General features: G+C 36.9%; 1 protein-coding gene across 1 annotated transcript in view; it reads right to left on the minus strand.

Annotated features, from left to right (window-relative positions):
• Nucleotides 1-13,079: 13,079 nt before the first annotated feature.
• Nucleotides 13,080-19,509, minus strand: part of TSGA10 (testis specific 10) — a 75,109-nt gene continuing 68,679 nt past the window's right edge. The window contains exons 17-19 of the mRNA XM_082672639.1: nt 18,321-18,425; nt 17,994-18,143; nt 13,080-13,535 (exon numbers count right to left, since the gene is read on the minus strand). Of these exons, the coding sequence (XP_082528765.1) occupies nt 13,511-13,535; nt 17,994-18,143; nt 18,321-18,425 (280 nt within the window). The 3' untranslated portion in view covers nt 13,080-13,510. The remainder of the gene's footprint in view (nt 13,536-17,993; nt 18,144-18,320; nt 18,426-19,509) is intronic.

Genomic DNA, 19,509 nt, shown 5'->3' on the forward strand with positions numbered 1-19,509 from the left:
CTACAAATAGAACTACCATATGACCCAGCAATCCCACTACTGGGCATATACCCTGAGAAAACCAAAATTCAAAAAGAGTCATGTACCAAAATGTTCATTGCAGCTCTATTTACAATAGCCCAGAGATGGAAACAACCTAAGTGCCCATCATCGGATGAATGGATAAAGATGTGGCACATATATACAATGGAATATTACTCAGTCATAAAAAGAAATGAAATTGAGCTATTTGTAATGAGGTGGATAGACCTAGAGTCTGTCATACAGAGTGAAGTAAGTCAGAAAGAAAAAGACAAATACCGTATGCTAACACATATATATGGAATTTAAGAAAAAAAATGTCATGAAGAACCTAGGGGTAAAGCAGGAATAAAGACACAGACCTCCTAGAGAACGGACTTGAGGTTATGGGGAGGGGGAAGGGTGAGCTGTGACAGGGCAAGAGAGAGTCATGGGCATATACACACTAACAAATGTAGTAAGGTAGATAGCTAGTGGGAAGCAGCCGCATGGCACAGGGATATTGGCTCGGTGCTTTGTGACAGCCTGGAGCGGTGGGAGGGAGGGAGACGCAAGAGGGAAGACATATGGGAACATATGTTTATGTATGACTGATTCACTTTGTTATAAAGCAGAAACTAACACACCATTGTAAAGCAATTATACCCCAATAAAGATGTTAAAAAAAAAAAAAACAGATTGGTAATTCCTTAATTACTATATGACCTAGAAAGTTCTCTCCTAGGTATCTACCCGTGAGGTTAGAAAACACATATCCACACAAAGACTTGTACATGAATGTTCATTGTATTATCATAATAGCCAAAATGTGGAAATAATCAAAGTGTTCATTAATTCATGAGTGGATAAATAAGATACAGTATATTCATGCAATGGAACATAATTCAGCAATAAAAATTAAAGAAGCACCAATACCTGCTATAGCATAGAAAGCCCCTGAAAATATGCTATGTGAAAGAAGCCAGTCACAAAAGACCACATGTTTGTATGGTTCCTTTTATGTGAAATGTCTGGAACAGGCAAATCATAGAAGTGGAAAGATGATTAGTGGTTGCCTAGGGCAGGGGGTTGAGTGTGTGGAGGAGAATGGGGGATGAGTGATTGCTAATGGGAATGCTGTTTCTTTTTGGGTGACAAAAATGTTCTAAAATTAGATTGTGACGATGGTGACACAACTCTGTGAATATACTGAAAACCATCGAATTATATACTTTAAATAGGTGAATTGTATGGCATGTAAATATCTCAATAAAGCTATTAAAAGGAAGGATAAAGGGAGGGAGGGAGCAAGGGAAGAAGGGAGGGGGGATGGAGGAACTAGAGCTTTGACTCAAAGGAAATATTTTGAGGGACTGGAACAAAATGTGTATATTCTCAGCACCAGAAAACACTACAAACAAATAGACCCTGGTGTGTACAAATAAAGAAAAGGACACTAAGTAAATGAAGATAACTAAATAGACTGTATAGAGGGTGTGCATTCCAGTTTATGTTTCTAGCACATTAGAACAACGTAGGTTGTTTCGGAAAATGAGTTTTGGCATACTGATCAATCTTACCTTGTTCAAAATCTAGAGATCTGATACTGCACCTGTGAATCACCCTAGCATTTATTAAGCACCCACTTACATTTTCAGCATGGTTAGAGATGGAAAAACTTAAAAACCGGATCCTAGTATTGTATTTGATGAAACAAAGCAAAAACACGTGAAGTGGGAACCTAGCTAAATACACTTTAACCCATTCAACATATATTTAAAGACTACCTGTGATGTACAAAGGACTGTTTTGAGCAGGAGAAGGCTGGGGATAAAGATAAAAGTGGGTGAAACTATGTTCCCTTCCCTCAAAATATTCAAAGTCTATTATAAAACATCTACTCAAATAGGTGTAATACAAGGCATTATGTGATACAGGCCTAAAAAACGTAAACATTTTAAGGGGAGGTCAGAAGGGCAAACTAATTTAGGGCTGATGGGATTAGAGAAGACTTCAAAAGCCTTCTAGCTGTTGATCTGTTTCTCACCTTCTCTCTTAAAACAAAATAAAAACTTAACACTTACACATTCTGTTTTAATTTTAATCAAAATTATAAAAGATTCAGATAGTTCCACAAGGTTATTAAGACAAAAGTCTCCAGCCAGCCTTATTTCCACCTGTGCATTTTCCCCTCCCAGAGGCCACCAGTTTTACCTCTTTTAGCTGATTGTTTTGGTATCCCTTTCTCTAAATAACAAACTTGTATCACTATTTCTTGACTTTTCAGTTTTAGGCATTAGCTATTGACTTACCACCACAAAGGAAGAGAATTTAGCTTTATTTCTTTCCAAGGCCTTCATTACACATTGCTTCTTTCCAATTCCTTCATTCTCTCATTAATTCATTTTGTTTATATTTATATTCAGTGTTTACATTATTATGTCTGCGAAGTACTATTTGCAATTGAGCCACCTGGTAAACCATGATTAATCTTTCCCTTCCTAAACTGCTTTTCGTTTTCCCTATCTTGTTTTTCATTCGTTTGATCTCCTATCTCTTACCTGCTAAGGACTAACAAATCTCTTTCCCCAGGCAAGTATTCTCTCGATACTGAAACCTATAGATTTCTTTATTAATTCAACAATCATAAAAACATCAACTGACCACCTACTGTACATCTGGCATTGTACTGAAACTAAGCACTTTAGATATATTATCTCAGTTAAACCACATGATTCTATTTTGGGTTAGGTACTATTATAAATATACCTTTTACAGATAAGGAAAACAAAAAGTTAGCACTTTAGAAAGTGCTAACTTGCCCAAGTACACAGCTATGTAGAAACATGACGTAAGGTCAAGCAGTGGGACTTAAGAACCTATGATCATAACCACCTATGCTTTATACTCTTTCAGTAAATATATATCAACTGGAAACCACCATGAGTCTGGCATGGTCTGTACCATGATAAATAAACCAGACTATTCTTGCCTTCATGGAGCTCACAGTCTAGCAGGTATGACACACAAACAAGAAGATACAATAAGAATGCAACGGATACTCCAATAAAGATGTTAAAAAAAAAGAATGCAATGGAACACATGGGATAAGTGAAATTAATAGTGAATAGAAAAATACACAGAAATTAGCAAGAAATAAAAAGGATTTCATTTTTAGAAATAAATATTGAGCACACATCAGTGCCAGGCACTGTGCTAGGTGCTGAGGACACAATGTTAAGACAAACAAGAATCTTCCAGGCTGGGAGGGGAATAGGAGAGAGGAAAAGGAGTGATCCAGGCAGGAAACAGCATGTGCAAAGGCCGAGAGATAAAAGAGCATAAACTGTTCAAGGTACTGAAAGCAATTCAGAATAACTATAATATATAATTGTAAGGTGGGGGGTGAGGTATGAAGTTGAAGAGATTAAAAAAAAACAAAACAGAGAGATCTGTAAAGGCAATGTTGAAGAGATTGGACTTTAGTCTAATGATAAATTTGGTACTCACAGCGTGCGTGTGAGGAGAGAGAGAAGTAAGCATATTTGTGTTTGAAAACTTTCTTGATTACAGTGTGAAGAATGGATTAGATGGAAGTATGAAAGCATACCTGTTTTTTGTTGTTGAGTTGTAAAAATTCTATATATATTCTGGATATGACATCTTTATCAGATGTGTGATTTGCAAACATTTTCTCAAATTACTTGGGCTGCTCTTCATTTTCGTGATACTGTCCTTTGATGTACAAGGTTCTGTAATTCTGATGAAGTCCAATTTATCTATTTTTGTTGTTTGTCATTTAGTAATATTTAAGAAACCTTGTGAAATGCAAGGTCATGAAGGTTTGCTTCTATGTTTCCTTCAAAGAGTTCTACAGCTTTAGCACTTACACTTAAGTATAGGATCCACTTTGAGTTGATTTTTGCATGTGGTGTGTGGCAGGATCCAACTTCATGCTTTTGCATGTGGTCATCCAGTTGTCCCAGCACCACTTCTTTTCTTTTTTTTCTTAATAAATTTATTTGTTGTATTTACATTTTATTTTTGGCTGCATTGGGTCTTCATTGCTGTGCGTGGGCTCTCTAGTTACGGCGAGCGGGGCCTACTCTTTGTTGTGGTGCGTGGGCTTCTCATTGTGGTGGCTTCTCTTGTTGCCGAGCACAGGCTCTAGGCACACGGGCTTCAGTAGTTGCGGCACGTGGGCTCTAGAGTGCAGGCTCCATAGTTGTGGCATATGGGCTTAGTTGCTCCACGGCCTGTGGGATCTTCCCGGACCAGGGCTCAAACCCGTGTCCCCTGCATTGGCAGGCAGATTCTTAACCACTGCACCACCAGGGAAGCCCCCAGCACCACTTGTTGAAGAGACTGTTCTTTCCGCATTGAATGGTCTTGGAACCCCTGTCAAAAATCAATTGACCATAGATGTATGGGTTTATTTCTGTGCTAATAGAATAAACCAATTCTATTCTATTGATCCTTATGTCTGTCTGTATGCCAGTACTACACTATTTTGATTACTGCAGCTTTGCAGTAAGTTTTGACATTGGGAAACGTGAATCCTCTAACTTTGTTCTTCTGTTTCAAGACTGCTTGGGCTATTCTGGGTCCCTTGTAATTCCATAAGAATTTTAGGACTGGCTTTTCCATTTCTGCAAAAAATAAATAAATAAATAAACTCCATTGGGGTTTTGATAAGGATTGTATTTAATCAGAAGACGGTTTGGGAGAATATTTCTTCTTAAGAATATTAAGCCTCCCAATTCATGAATGCAGGATGTCTTTCCACATATTTAGGTCTTTAATTTTTTTCAGCAATATTGCATAGTAGGAAGTGACATTTAAGTTGACAGAATGTGTGGAGTGAGAAGGGAAGGGAGTGACCTGGTGTGGCATCTGGCCTCAGGGTTCAGGTGTCTGACTTAGTGGCTGGTGTGGCACTCCATGGTGGGAAACCAGGGTAGAGACTACAAGGAGGAAACATTGTTGAATTGAGTTTAGACGTAACAAGACTCAGTGCCTATGAGATATTTAACTCAGAGGGTTAATAATCCTCTTTTAAAACACACCTACCTCAGCAAGAGTGGATGCTTTGTACTAAACATGACTTTTCAAAACTGAGAGCTCTTTTTCAGGAGATTTCTTTGTCATCAAAGAAAGAATATGTTTGGTATAGTTTTTGCATTCTGTATTTTATTGCAGTTTTTCTATTGTGTCTTTACCATATCAATAGGCTATTACACATTTACCTCAAGCAATTAGAATCTCATTTAAAACAATAAATGCGATGGGCCCCCAGCCTGAGGAGCAGGGGCGGGAGCTTTGAGACTAGGGTGGTGCAAAAGCCGTGTGGATAACAGGCTCTTGGTGCTCCAGCCAGGCATCAGGGCTGTGCCTCTGAGGTGGGAGAGCCAACTTCAGGACATTGGTCCACAAGAGACCTCCCAGCTCCACGGAATATCAAATGGCAAAAATCTCCCAGAGATCTCCATCTCAATGCCAAGACCCAGCTTCACTCAATGACCAGCAAGCTACAGTGCTGGACACGCTATGACAAACAACTAGCAAGACAGGAACACAACCCCACCCATTAGCAGAGAGGCTGCCTAAAATCATAATAAGTCCACAGACACCCCAAAACACACCACCAGATGTGGACCTGCGCACCAGAAAGACAAGATCCAGCCTCATCCACCAGAACACAGGCACTAGTCCCCTCCACCAGGAAGCCTACACAGCTCACTGAACCAACCTTAGCCACTGGGGACACTAAAAACAATGGGAACTACGAACCTTCCGCCTGAGAAAAGGAGACCCCAAACACAGTAAGTTAAGCAAAACGAGAAGACAGAGAAACACACAGCAGATGAAGAAGCAAGGTAAAAACCCACCAGACCTAACAAATGAAGAGGAAATAGGCAGTCTACCTGAAAAAGAATTCAGAATAATGATAGTAAAGATGATCCAAAATCTTGAAAATAGAATGGAGAAAATACAAGAAACATTTAACAAGGACCTACAAGAACTAAAGAGCAAACAAACAGTGATGAACAACACAATAAATGAAATTAAAAATTCTCTAGAAGGGATCAATAGCAGAATAACTGAGGCAGAAGAATGGATAAGTGATCTGGAAGATAAAATAGTGGAAATAACTACTGCAGAGCAGAATAAAGAAAAAAGGATGAAAAGAATTGAGGACAGTCTCAGAGACCTCTGGGACAACATTAAATGCACCAACATTCGAATTATAGGGGTTCCAGAAGAAGAAGAGAAAAGGAAAGGGACTGAGAAAATATTTGAAGAGATTATAGTTGAAAACTTCCCTAATATGGGAAAGGAAATAGTTAATTAAGTCCAGGAAGCACAGAGAGTCCTATACAGGATAAATCCAAGGAGAAACCTGTCAAGATACATATTAAGCAAACTATCAAAAATTAAATACAAAGAAAAATTATTAAAAGCAGCAAGGGAAAAACAACAAATAACATACAGGGGAATCCCCGTAGGTTAACAGCTGATCTTTCAGCAGAAACTCTGCAAGCCAGAAGGGAGTGGCAGGACATATTTAAAGTGATGAAGGGGAAAAACCTACAACCAAGATTACTCCACCCAGCAAGGATCTCATTCAGATTTGACGGAGAAATTAAAATCTTTACAGACAAGCAAAAGCTAAGAGAACTCAGCACCACCAAACCAGCTTTACAACAAATGCTAAAGGAACTTCTCTAGGCAGGAAACACAAGAGAAGGAAAAGACCTACAATAACAAACCCAAAACAATTAAGAAAATGGTCAAAGGAACATACATATCGATAATTACCTTACATGTAAATGGATTAAATGCTTCAACCAAAAGACATAGACTGGCTGAATGGATACAAAAACAAGACCCAGATATATGCTGTCTACAAGAGACCCACTTCAGACCCAGGGAAACATACAGATTGAAAGTGAACAGATGGAAAAAGATATTCCATGCAAATGGAAATCAAAAGAAAGCTGGAGGAACAATTCTCATATCAGACAAAATAGACTTTAAAACAAAGACAATTACAAGAGACAAACAAGGACACTACATAATGATCAAGGGATCAATCCAAGAAGAAGATATAACAATTTTAAATATTTAATCCACCCACATAGGAGCACTTCAATACATAAGGCAAATACTAACAGCCATAAAAGGGGAAATCGACAGTAACACAATCATAGTAGGGGACGTTAACACCCCACTTTCACCAATGGACAGATCATTCCAGAATTAAAATAAATAAGGAAACACAAGCTTTAAATGATACATTAAACAAGATGGACTTAATTGATACTTATAGGACATTCCATCCAAAAACAAGAGAATACACTTTCTTCTCAAGTGCTCATGGAACATTCTCCAGGATAGATCACATGTTGGGTCACAAATCAAGCCTTGGTAAATTTAAGAAAACTGAAATCGTATCAAGTATCTTTTCCAACCACAATGCTATGAGACTAGATATCAATTACAGGAAAAAATCTGTAAAAAATACAAACACATGGAGGCTAAACAATACACTACTTAATAACCAAGAGATCACTGAAGAAATTAAAGAGGAAATCAAAAAATACCTAGAAACAAATGACAATGAAAACATGACGACCCAAAACCTATGGGATGCAACAAAAGCAGTTCTAGGAGGGAAGTTTACAGCAATACAATCCTACCTTAAGAAACAAGAAACATCTCAAAAAAACTAACCTTACACCTAAAGCAATTAGAGAAAGAAGAACAAAAAACCCCAAAGCTAGCAGAAGGAAAGAAATCATAAACATCAGATCAGAAATAAATGAAAAAGAAATGAAGGAAACAACAGCAAAGATCAATAAAACTAAAAGCTGGTTCTTTGAGAAGATAAACAAAATTGATGAAACATTAGCCAGACCCATCAAGAAAAAAAGGGAGATGACTCAAATCAATAGAATTAGAAATGAAAAAGGAGAAGTAACGACTGACAGTGCAGAAATACAAAGGATCGTGAGAGATTACTACAAGCAACTATATGCCAATAAAATGGACAACCTGGAAGAAATGGACAAATTCTTAGAAATGCAAAACCTTCTGAGACTGAACCAGGAAGAAATAGAAAATACGAACAGACCAATCACAAGCACTGAAATTGAAACTGTGATTAAAAATCTTCCAACAAACAAAAGCCCAGGACCAGATGGCTTCACAGGCGAATTCTATCAAACATTTAGAGAAGAGCTAACACCTATCCTTCTCAAACTCTTCCAAAATATAGCAGAGGGAGGAACACTCCCAAATTCCTTCAACGAGGCCACCATCACCTTGATATCAAAACCAGACAAGGATGTCACAAAGAAAGAAAACTACAGGCCAATATCACTGATGAACATAGATGCAAAAATCCTCAATGAAATACTGGCAAACAGAATCCAAGAGCACATTAAAAGGATCATACACCGGGCCTCCCTGGTAGCACAGTGGTTGAGAGTCCGCCTGCCGATGCAGGGGACACAGGTTCGTGCCCCGGTCCGGGAAGATCCCACATGCCGCAGAGCAGCTGGGCCCGTGAGCCATGGCCGCTGAACCTGCGCATCTGGAGCCTGTGCTTCGCAACGGGAGAGGCCACAACACTGAGAGGCCCATGTAATGCAAAAAAAAATAAAGAAAATATCATACACCATGATCAAGTGGGGTTTATCCCAGGAATGCAAGGATTCTTCAATATATGCAAATCAATCAATGTGATACACTATATTAACAAATTGAAGGAGAAAAACCATATGATCACCTCAATAGATGCAGAGAAATCTTTTGACAAAATTCAACACCCATTTATGATAAAAACCCTCCAGAAAGTAGGCATAGAGGGAACTTTCCTCAACATAATAAAGGCCATATATGACAAACCCACAGCCAACACTGTCCTCAATGGTGAAAAATTGAAACCATTTCCACTACTATCAGAAACAAGACAAGGTTGCCCATTCTCACCACTATTATTCAACATAATTTTGGAAGTTTTAGCCACAGCAATCAGAGAAGAAAAAGAAATAAAAGGAATCCAAATTGGAAAAGAAGTAAAGCTGTCACTGTTTGCAGATGACATGATACTATACATAGAGAATCCTAAGGATGCTACCAGAAAACAACTAGAGCTAATCAATGAATTTGGTAAAGTAGCAGGATACAAAATTAATGCACAGAAATCTCTTGCATTCCTATACACTAATTATGAAAAATGTGCAAGTGAAATTAAGAAAACACTTGCATTTACAACTGCAACAAGAACAAAATATCTAGGAATAAACCTACCTAAGGAGACAAAAGACCTGTATGCAAAAAACTATAAGACACTGATGAAAGAAATTAAAGATGATACAAATAGATGGAGAGATATACCATGTTCTTGGATTGGAAGAATCAACATTGTGAAAATGACTCTACTACCCAAAGCAATCTACAGATTCAATGCAATCCCTATCAAACTACCAATGGCATTTTTCACAGAACTAGAACAAAAAAAAATCTCACAATTTGCATGGAAACACAAAATACTCCGAACAGCCAAAGCAATCTTGAGAAAGAAAACTGGAACTGGAGGAATCAGGCTCCCTGACTTCAGACTATACTACAAAGCTACAGTAATCAAGAAGTATGGTACTGGCACAAAAACAGAAATATAGATCAGTGGAACAGGATAGAAAGCCCAGAGATAAACCCACGCACAAATGGTCACCTTATCTTTGATAAAGAAGGTAGGAATATACAGTGGAGAAAAGACAGCTTCTTCAATAAGTGGTGCTGGGAAAACTGGACAGCTACATGTAAAAGAATGAAATTAGAACACTCCCTAACACCATACACAAAAATAAACTCAAAATAGATTAAACCTAAATGTAAGGCCAGACACTATTAAACTCTTAGAAGAAAACATAGGCAGAACACTCCATGACATAAATCACAGCAAGATCCTCTTTGACCCACCTCCTAGACAAATGGAAATAAAAACAAAAATAAACAAAAGCGACCTAAGGAAACTTAAAAGCTTTTGCACAGCAAAGGAAACCATAAACAAGATGAAAAGACAACCCTCAGAATGGGAGAAAATATTTACAAATGAAGCAACTGACAAAGGATTAATCTCCAAAATTTACAAGCGGCTCATGCAGCTCAATATCAAAAAAAAAAACAAACAACCCAATCCAAAGATGGGCAGAAGACCTAAATAGACATTTCTCCAGAGAAGATATACAGATTGCCAACAAACACATGAAAGAATGCTCAACATCATTAATCATTAGAGAAATGCAAATCAAAACTACAATGAGATATCATCTCACACTGGTCAGAAAGGCCATCATCAAAAAATCTAGAAACAATAAATGCTGGAGAGGGTGTGGAGAAAAGGGAACCCTCTTGCACTGTTGGTGGGAATATAAATTGATACAGCCACTATGGAGAACAGTATGGAGGTTCCTTAAAAAACTAAAAACAGAGCTACTATACGACCCAGGAATCCCACTACTGGGCATATACCCTGAGAAAACCAGAATTCAAAGAGTCATGTACCATAACGTTCATTGCAGCTCTATTTACAATAGCCAGGACATGGAAGCAACCTAAGTGTCCATCAACAGATGAATGGATAAAGAAGATGTGACACATATATACAATGGAATATTACTCAGCCATAAAAAGAAACGAAACTGAGTTATTTGTAGAGAGGTGGATGGACCTAGAGTCTGTCATACAGAGTGAAGTAAGTCAGTAAGAGAAAAACAAATACCGTATGCTAACACATATATATGGAATCTAAGAAAAAAAAAATGGTCATGAAGAACCTAGGGGGAAGACGGGAATAAAGACGCAGAACTACTAAAGAATGGACTTGAGGATATGGGGAGGGGGAAGGGTAAGCTGGGACAAAGTGAGAGAGTGGCATGGACATAAATACACTACCAAATGTAAAATAGATAGCTAGTGGGAAGTAGCCACATAGCACTGGGAGATCAGCTCGGTGCTTTGTGGCCACCTAGAGGGGTAGGATAAGGAGGGTGGGAGGGAGGGAGACGCAAAAGGGAAGAGATATGGGGATATATGTATATGTATAACTGATTCACTTTGTTCTAAAGCAGAAACTAACAAAAAATAAAATAAAATAAAACCATAAATGCTCTTAAATATTACCATAAGGACTTCCCTGGTGGTGCAGTGGTTAAGAATCTGCCTGCCAATGCAGGGAACACAGGTTCTAGCCCTGGTGCAGGAAGATCCCACATGCTGTGGAGCAACTAAGCCCGTGCACCACAACTACTGAGCCTTCACCCTAGAGCTCTCGAGCTACAACTACTGAGCCTGTGTGGCACAACTACTGAAGCCCACATGCCTAGAGCCCGTGCTCCGCAACAAAGAGTAGCCCCCACTTGCCGCAGCTAGAGAAAGCCCATGCACAGCAACGAAGACCCAATGCAGCCAAATTAATTAAATTAATTAATTAAAAATATATATTACCATAAGAAATCATCTTTTCTTTGAATTTTAGCATAGAATATACTTAAGGTTTCCCTACCTTTGGATAATGTTGGCCCCTTTATACTTACCATATAATTTTCCTTTTAAGTATTCTGCAATTAATGGCACAAGTCAAGTACAGTATACTTTTAATCAAGTATGGAAATATTTTCTGACATACTTCATTTCTATTTCTGTCACGCCCCTCTCCCTCATACTGCCCTCTCCACTTACAATATCAAAGAGAGTCATACAGAGTGAAGTAAGTCAGAAAGAGAAAAACAAATATTGTATATTAATGCATATATTTGGAATCTAGAGAATTGGTATAGATGACCTTATTTGCAAAGCAGAAATAGAGACACAGAGGTAGAGAACAAATAACAAGGGGTAAAGGGATGGAGTGGGAGGAACTGGGAGATTGGGATTGACACATACGCAGTATTGATACTATGTATAAAGTAGACAATTGAGGGGAACATACTGTATAGCACAGGGGACTCTACTTAATGCACTGTAGTGTCCTAAATGGGAAGGAAATCCAAAAGGCAGGGGATATATGTATAATGTATGGCTGATTCATTTTGCTGTGCAGTAGAAGCTAACACAACATTGTAAAGCAACTATACTCCAATAAAAATTAATTTAAAAAACCCCAATATATGTTAAGTGCACGCAACAGATGACACTCAGCTCCTTATCAGCTCTTCTAGGAGGTGGAGAGACTAAAATGAATATTGTGATGCTTTGCTACCTAGCAGAGGTTAATTTTGCATATCTATTGGTATATTATTTAATACCAGTAAGAAAAACTTTTTGTATATTATTCTGTAACATGTTTATAAAAAGACATCTTATTTTTAATTATTCAATTTTTAAAACCAATCTGTAATAACTGTCCTGAACTAGCTGTGTAAACCTCAAGGGTTTTAAAAATCAAAGTAAAGTGAATATAGAGCATAAATTTATGGTGAAAAACATTAGAGAGCTAATGCATAAACAAGACCTAAATCGGGGCACTATCCTACATTACTGTAGTCATAATGAATAGTGACTCTATAAAATGAGAAACTGTCTGCATCATATGAATACTATTAATGACAGGGCTTTTTAAAAATTATTAAAATGGCAAGAGTACAAATAGCTTTTACCAGTAGTGTTCAGACTGTAATATCAACATTAAATCAAAGTCTATGGACAGAAACGGTAAGAGATTTAGGAGATTTTAGGGAATAAATAAGGAATAAATAAGGAAACACCACTGAACTTGGTACTCTACATTATAGACAGCTGCCACAGGCAAAAAAATAAATAAATAAAATGGCAATTAAGTTGACTGCAGTATTTTAATATTTTAAAGAAAAACATATTAAAAATACAGACTTTTAAAAAATTTTTACATTCTTGACAGATATAGCATCACCTACCTTTCTAAAAATAGTAAGGGTAAACAATTGTAGAAAATGTATGTTAATTAGTGGTACAACACTATGTCTTTAAAAACCCTGACACACTCGTACTATCTACTGCTTTGAAGTTAGATTATGGCCTAGAGTTAATGTCACGTTGGTTCCAAAATGGAATATGGGGTCCCAGGCCAGTATTGGTACACTGCACCTATTGTGGCGCAACTTGTCCAGCCATGAAAGCATAAATCACAAAGAAAAAATCAGTTTTGTAAAAACGCTTTTCCCCCTTTTTATAATCTTCTTTATTTACTCCGGAGAGTTAACATAACAGTGTTCAATAGTGAAGTAAGCAGGTTTTACACTCACTATTACTGTATGGATAGAAAGAGACATATGCATTTTTGTTTTTTACAAGTCATCTCAGATCACTGCGATATGGCACATGAAAACAGAGATTCAGAGGCACAACGTTAATAAATTCATTTAACATTGTCAAGCATTCAAAAGATAAATGCAATCATATAGCAAGAAAAAAATCAGTTTGAAACTTTGACCTCTCCCAAGGATATGAAGAATCTTTTCACGTGTCAGAAATCTCTATAGCAAAGATTCCTATAAGAGAGAAAAAAATTATGTAGATTAATATTTTCAACTCAATGATTTCATGATGAATAAAAAAATGTGTTCTAATATTAATTTGGTAAGACTTAGGATTTTTCCCTCAGCTTCTGTGTAAGAAAACAGATACAATGTATTTTTTCACTCAGTTTTCACAAGCTGTGATACATCCATATCATGGAATACTATGGATTCAACAATAAAAAAGAATGAACTATTGACACACACAACTTAGATGGATCTCCTGGGCACTAAGAGAGAAAAACCAGTCTCAAAAACTTACATCCCATGTGTGATTCCATGTATACAACATTCTCAAAAGGACAGAATAATAGAGCTGGAGAAGAAATTAGTGTTTGCTCAGGAATAGGGAGGAGAACGAGAGGACTGTGACCATAAAAGGGTATCATGAAGGAATGAGTTCCTCGGGGCTGATGGAACAATTCAGAATATTGACTGTGGTGATGTCATATGTTCTCTGTGTAAAAAAACTGCACACACACACAAGCACATGTAAAAACTAGTGAAAACTAAATAAGGCCTATAGACTGGTTAATTATGCCAATGTCAGTTTCCTGGCTTGCCATTGGGGAAGCTGGGGGAAGGATATGTGGGACTATCTGTACTATTTTTGCAACTACCTGTGAGACTGCTGTAATGATTTCAAAATAATAAAAAGTAAAACAAAGCAAAACAAAACTGTGTTACAGTCACACAATGGAATATTACTCAGCAGTTAAAAGGAATATCCAATAATATCTGATACATACAACAAGCCGGATAAATCTCAGATATGTAGTGCTGAGTGAAAGTCAGCCACTACTTAACACATGATTCCATTTATATGACAACTTGAAAAGGCAACACTAGAGGAACAAGAAACAGATCAGTGGTTCGGGGAAAGTAAATTAAGTACATTGACTGTTGTCTGGATAATAGGTGGCAGTCAAAGGATACCATTTAAAACTAACAGCAAAAAGTTAAAATTTTTTAAAAAGGGTACTTTAAGGGTACTATTAAAAGTATTAATAGAAAGGTAACCATTATAATGAAACACAAAACTTCTTGAATATCAAAAGAAATGTTCACAAGCAAAGAAGAATAATCAAATAGAGTAAATATCACATAGTAAACACGGTTATCATAACATAAGATGATAGGACAGAGTTGAGGCCAAATTTAAGTTATATCAATAAAATGAAGGAGCTTAATTCACCTGTTTTAAAAAAATTTCAAAATGATTCATAAAGCAAAACTCAAATCCATACTATATAGAAGTGAGATACTTAAAATGCAGTGATTCAAAAAAGTTAAAAATAAAGTGATGGACCAAGATCTACCAGGCAAATGGAGACAATAAGGAAACAGGAGTTGTAACTCTAATACCAGACAAAGCAGGCGTCAAGTCCTTCCTCCTTCCAAAAAAATTAAACGCATCAGAAAATAACACTTCATAAAAGCCACATTCACAATAAAGATATGATAGTTCAGAATATCTATGCCACAAATAAAACAGCAAACCACCTATATAAAACAGAATTTATAGGAGACATAAGAAGAAATAAAAACATACTAATAATAGGTTTTAAAACACCATTCTTAGTAAAACAAGTGAACAAAAATTAAACGACATTATAAAAGAACTAAAAATTAAAAAGGCAAATCTTTTAGGTATATTACACTATACTCTGATAAGAAAGAATGTATCTTCTCAAGTGCACATGAACTGTTCACAAAAATTGATCATGCAGTAAAGTACAAAAAAAATCAGTAGTGTCCATAAAATAGAAATATTATAGACAATAGTCTCTGATCACAATGCAATAACACTCAGAATTAAAAATGAAACCAAAACCAACAAACAAAAAAGCTCTTCTCATTGAAAATTAAAAGATTTTCTATCAAATAACTCTTGGGTAAAAGTGAAAATACAAACAGAAATTACAGAATTTATGAAAAATAATGATCACAAAAACACCATATATCAGAATCTATGGGATATATTTAAAGCAGTGATCACAGAAAAATTCATAGCTCTGAATATCTACATCAATAAAAGTGAAAGAATGGTAATAAATGAATTAAATTTCTAACTCAAAACTCTAGGGAAAAAACCCCAACAAAGTAAATGAAAAAGCACAAGGAAGGAAATAATATAAATAAAAACAGAAATTAATAAGAAAGAAAAACAGATTAAATCAATAAATCAAAATGCTTGTTCTTTGAAGCAATGAACAAAGTAAACAAACCATAGGCTAAGGTAATCAACAAAAAAAGGAAGAAACATACAAATAAGAAATGACAAAGGATATAACTATTGATACAGAAGAAATTTAAAAATTTATAAGATATTGCATTGGTTACTTCTGTGCAAATAAATTTGAAAACCTAGATAACTGAAAGCCTAGACAACTTTTAGGCAAATAGAGATAGAAAGCTTAAAAAGACCAATTTCCAAAGAAGCAATAGAGGACTTCCCTGGTGGTGCAGTGGTTAAGAATCCGCCTGTCAATGCAGGGGACATGGGTTCGAGCCCTGGTCCGGGAAGATCACACATGCCGTGGAGCAACTAAGCCTGTGCGCCACAACTACTGAACCTGTGCTCTAGAGCCCGCAAGCCACAACTACTGAGCCTGTGTGCCACAACTAGTGAAGCCCACACACCTAGTGCACATGCTCTGCAACAAGAGAAGCCACAGCAATGAGAAATCCGCGCACTGCAACGAAGTAGCCCCTTCTCACCGCAGCTAGAGAAAGCCCGCGTGCAGCAATGAAGACCCAACACAGCCAAAAATAAATTAATTAATAAATTAAAAAAAAAAAGTCGTGTCAAGGCTTTAAAACAGAAGAAGCATAGAAACAGTTATTAAGGAAGTACATCCCACAAAAAAAAAGAACCAAGGCCACATGGTTTGACAGGTAAACTCACCCAAATCTTTAGAGATCAAATAATCCCCAACTATATAACTTGTTTCAAAGCACGGTAAACAAAAGATTTTCAAATTCTTTTTTTGAAACAAATATAACATTTATATCTAAACTTGATAAAAATAGCACAGAGAGAAAATTACAGACCAATATCACTTACGAATATTGATACACAGATCTAAAATAAATGAAATAGTAGTGAACACCAAGAAAATAATATACTATGACCAAGTAGGGGCTATGCCAGAAATTCAAAGATGGTTCAGTACTTGAAAATCTATTAATATAATTCACATATTAATAGTTCTAAAGAGAAAAACCATATCTTCATAGATGATAAAAAGGCCCTTGACAAAAACATCCTTTCCTAATAAAAAGTCTTGAAAAAATAGTAATGAGTAGTATTTCCTTAATATCATAAAACATATAAACCTCAATCCTAAAGCCAGTATCTTACTTAATGGGCAAACCCCACTGGCATTCCCACCACAGGTCAGAATTAAAACAAGAATGTCCACTTCAGTACGCGGGCCTCTCACTGTTGTGGCCTCTCCCGTTGCGGAGCACAGGCTCCAGATGTGCAGGCTCAGCAGCCATGGCTCATGGGCCCAGCCGCTCTGTGGCATGTGGGATCTTCCCAGACCGGGGCACGAACCTGTGTCCCCTGCATCGGCAGGCGGACTCTCAACCACTGCGCCACCAGGGAAGCCCCAAGAATGTCCACTTTTGCTACAGCTATTTATCATTATTCTGATGATACTGGCAAATGCAGTCAACTAGAGAATACAATTCAAGAGATACATATAGGAAAAGAAGAAATAAAATTATCTCTTTTTGCAGGTGACATGATAGTATATCTAGAAACCCCTAAAGATTCAATTATAAAACTTAATGAAAAAGTAAAAGAATTTAGCAAGATAATGTGATAGAAGAGAGAGAGAGAGACGAAGGAACAAGTGCAAGAATGTGAGTGCGTGAGACAGCATGTGTTGTCTAAACACAGAAAAAGCAAATGCGGTAAAATTTTAATAATAGTGAGTATGGGTAAAGGGTTGCACAGATGTTCTTTGTATTTTTTTTTTAACTTCTTGTAACGTTGAGATTATTTCTAAATAAAAATGTTTTTATGAAATTTGTGACATACAGGAATATATCTAAAATATTTTCCTCTGAAAAATTAGCCTATTATTTTCCTGAAGTATATGTATTTTATGGTGCTGTAATAATTAGCCAATATTTTGTCAATGAAAGTATATGAAAAAACTGTATGATGTAGAAAAAAAAAGAAAATCAGATTTTAAAAATATAATTTATGTAGACATTAGATAAAATAGACCTTTCTTTAACATATTTATATAAAACTAATTATCAAAATACTTTATTTTTATGTCTACATATCTAATTATGTAATGATGTTTAAATAGCACTATTAATGGTAGACTGTTACAGAGTTTTCTTACCCCCTCAGATATTCAGTTTTTATTGCTATATGGTTCCCGAAGAATGGATCCTTAAACCACTTACTCTTCTACTGATCGATCCAGGCCTCGGTCAGGAGATCGATGGTGAGAACGTTCTGGTGAGTGACATTTTGTATTTGGCTTTATTGTGGAACTCAAATGATAAGCATTACTTGAGTAATTCTGGCGGCGAAGTTCTTGCACAGCTCTTTCCCTAAAGCAAAACAGTGAGACTTTTACTAAACTTTATATCCAGCGACATTATTAACACTGTCGTAGAACTATAGTTCAAATCATGCTTTAAAATCTAAGCATCATGAAATAACCAAAATCTGTGGTTATCCAAGGAACAATGCTTTCCAGGCTGAACGTGGCATAGAGACACACTTACCTTTCAAAGCGCTCTGTCCCTAGTTGTCTCTTGGTAATGTCTAAATCAGCTTCCAACTGCGTTATGGCGTTCCTGAACTGGGCCACATCTCTACTCTGGATGGCCCTGTGTAAAAGAATGTGAGTGACAGTTAATTACAGGTAAAATATGGCTAGGACTCCTAGAGTACATGAAACCACGTTGGCAATGGTTTCTCAGCTGGATCCAAGCAAAATTGTCATTTTCATAGATGTATTAGTGCATCTAAAATATGCCAGCTTTAGATGTAGTAAATGTGCAAAGTAGCCTACTAAAAGCCTAAGCTGTCCCAGCCCCATTCAATTAGTTAAACCTTTTCTGTCTCAGTTTCTTTATGTTTAGAGGGGTACTATTATCTATTATCGACCTATATTACTTATTTACTGCAGATCATTTTTACAAGTGTACTTTAAGGTATTAGGTGCATACTCCAGTGCATATAATACTGGAATTCACTAGCACCATGATGAATGTGTGTGTATATATGTACATTTAATTGACCAAATGCCTTATATATACTTGCAATGAAATTTGATATATCTACTGTTAACAACAAAATCTCTTCAATTTAACAGGATCTTCCTTAGGGCTAAACACTGCCTCAAAAACCCTGTGATAAGGCACACTACCATGAGGCAGATGACAGAGGTGAATGCTTCTTGCACAGAACATCCTATCCTATCTGCTGGCTTTCAGGACTGCATTACAGACTGCTGGAGTCTAAACTTTAGAGACTAAGAACACACAACTTTATCAAGCTTACTTGATACTACTCACCAGCCAGTCTAAAACAGAATGTACCCCTTAAGGTGGGAGAGTCGGCACATTTCACTGAGGCAATTTCCATCTACGGCTTGAGGAAATGATCCTGCAGAACTGGTTGAAGGTACCCCAAAAGCCCAGCTGCAGTGATTGAAAAGAATGACTCAATCACAGCTGCCAAAACCTAAAATCAGTTTCTGAAGGAAACGGGCCCTGGCTTTGCAGCCTTTGCTTAGTTGGGGCTCCTACAAGTAGCTGATTCCTGAGACCATGATTCCTGTCCTTCCCCACGTCCCCTGCTCGGATGGGAGGGCAGAGTTGAGGCTGGATGAAAAAGTGTTATAGGTTGGACAGATAAGAACAGAGGCTAAGGGTCCCCATGAAGTTTTGTGAGAAGTGAGTTTAATAA

The sequence above is a fragment of the Grampus griseus genome (assembly GCF_964374135.1).
Source record: "Grampus griseus genome assembly, chromosome: 15".
NCBI lineage: Eukaryota > Metazoa > Chordata > Mammalia > Artiodactyla > Delphinidae > Grampus > Grampus griseus.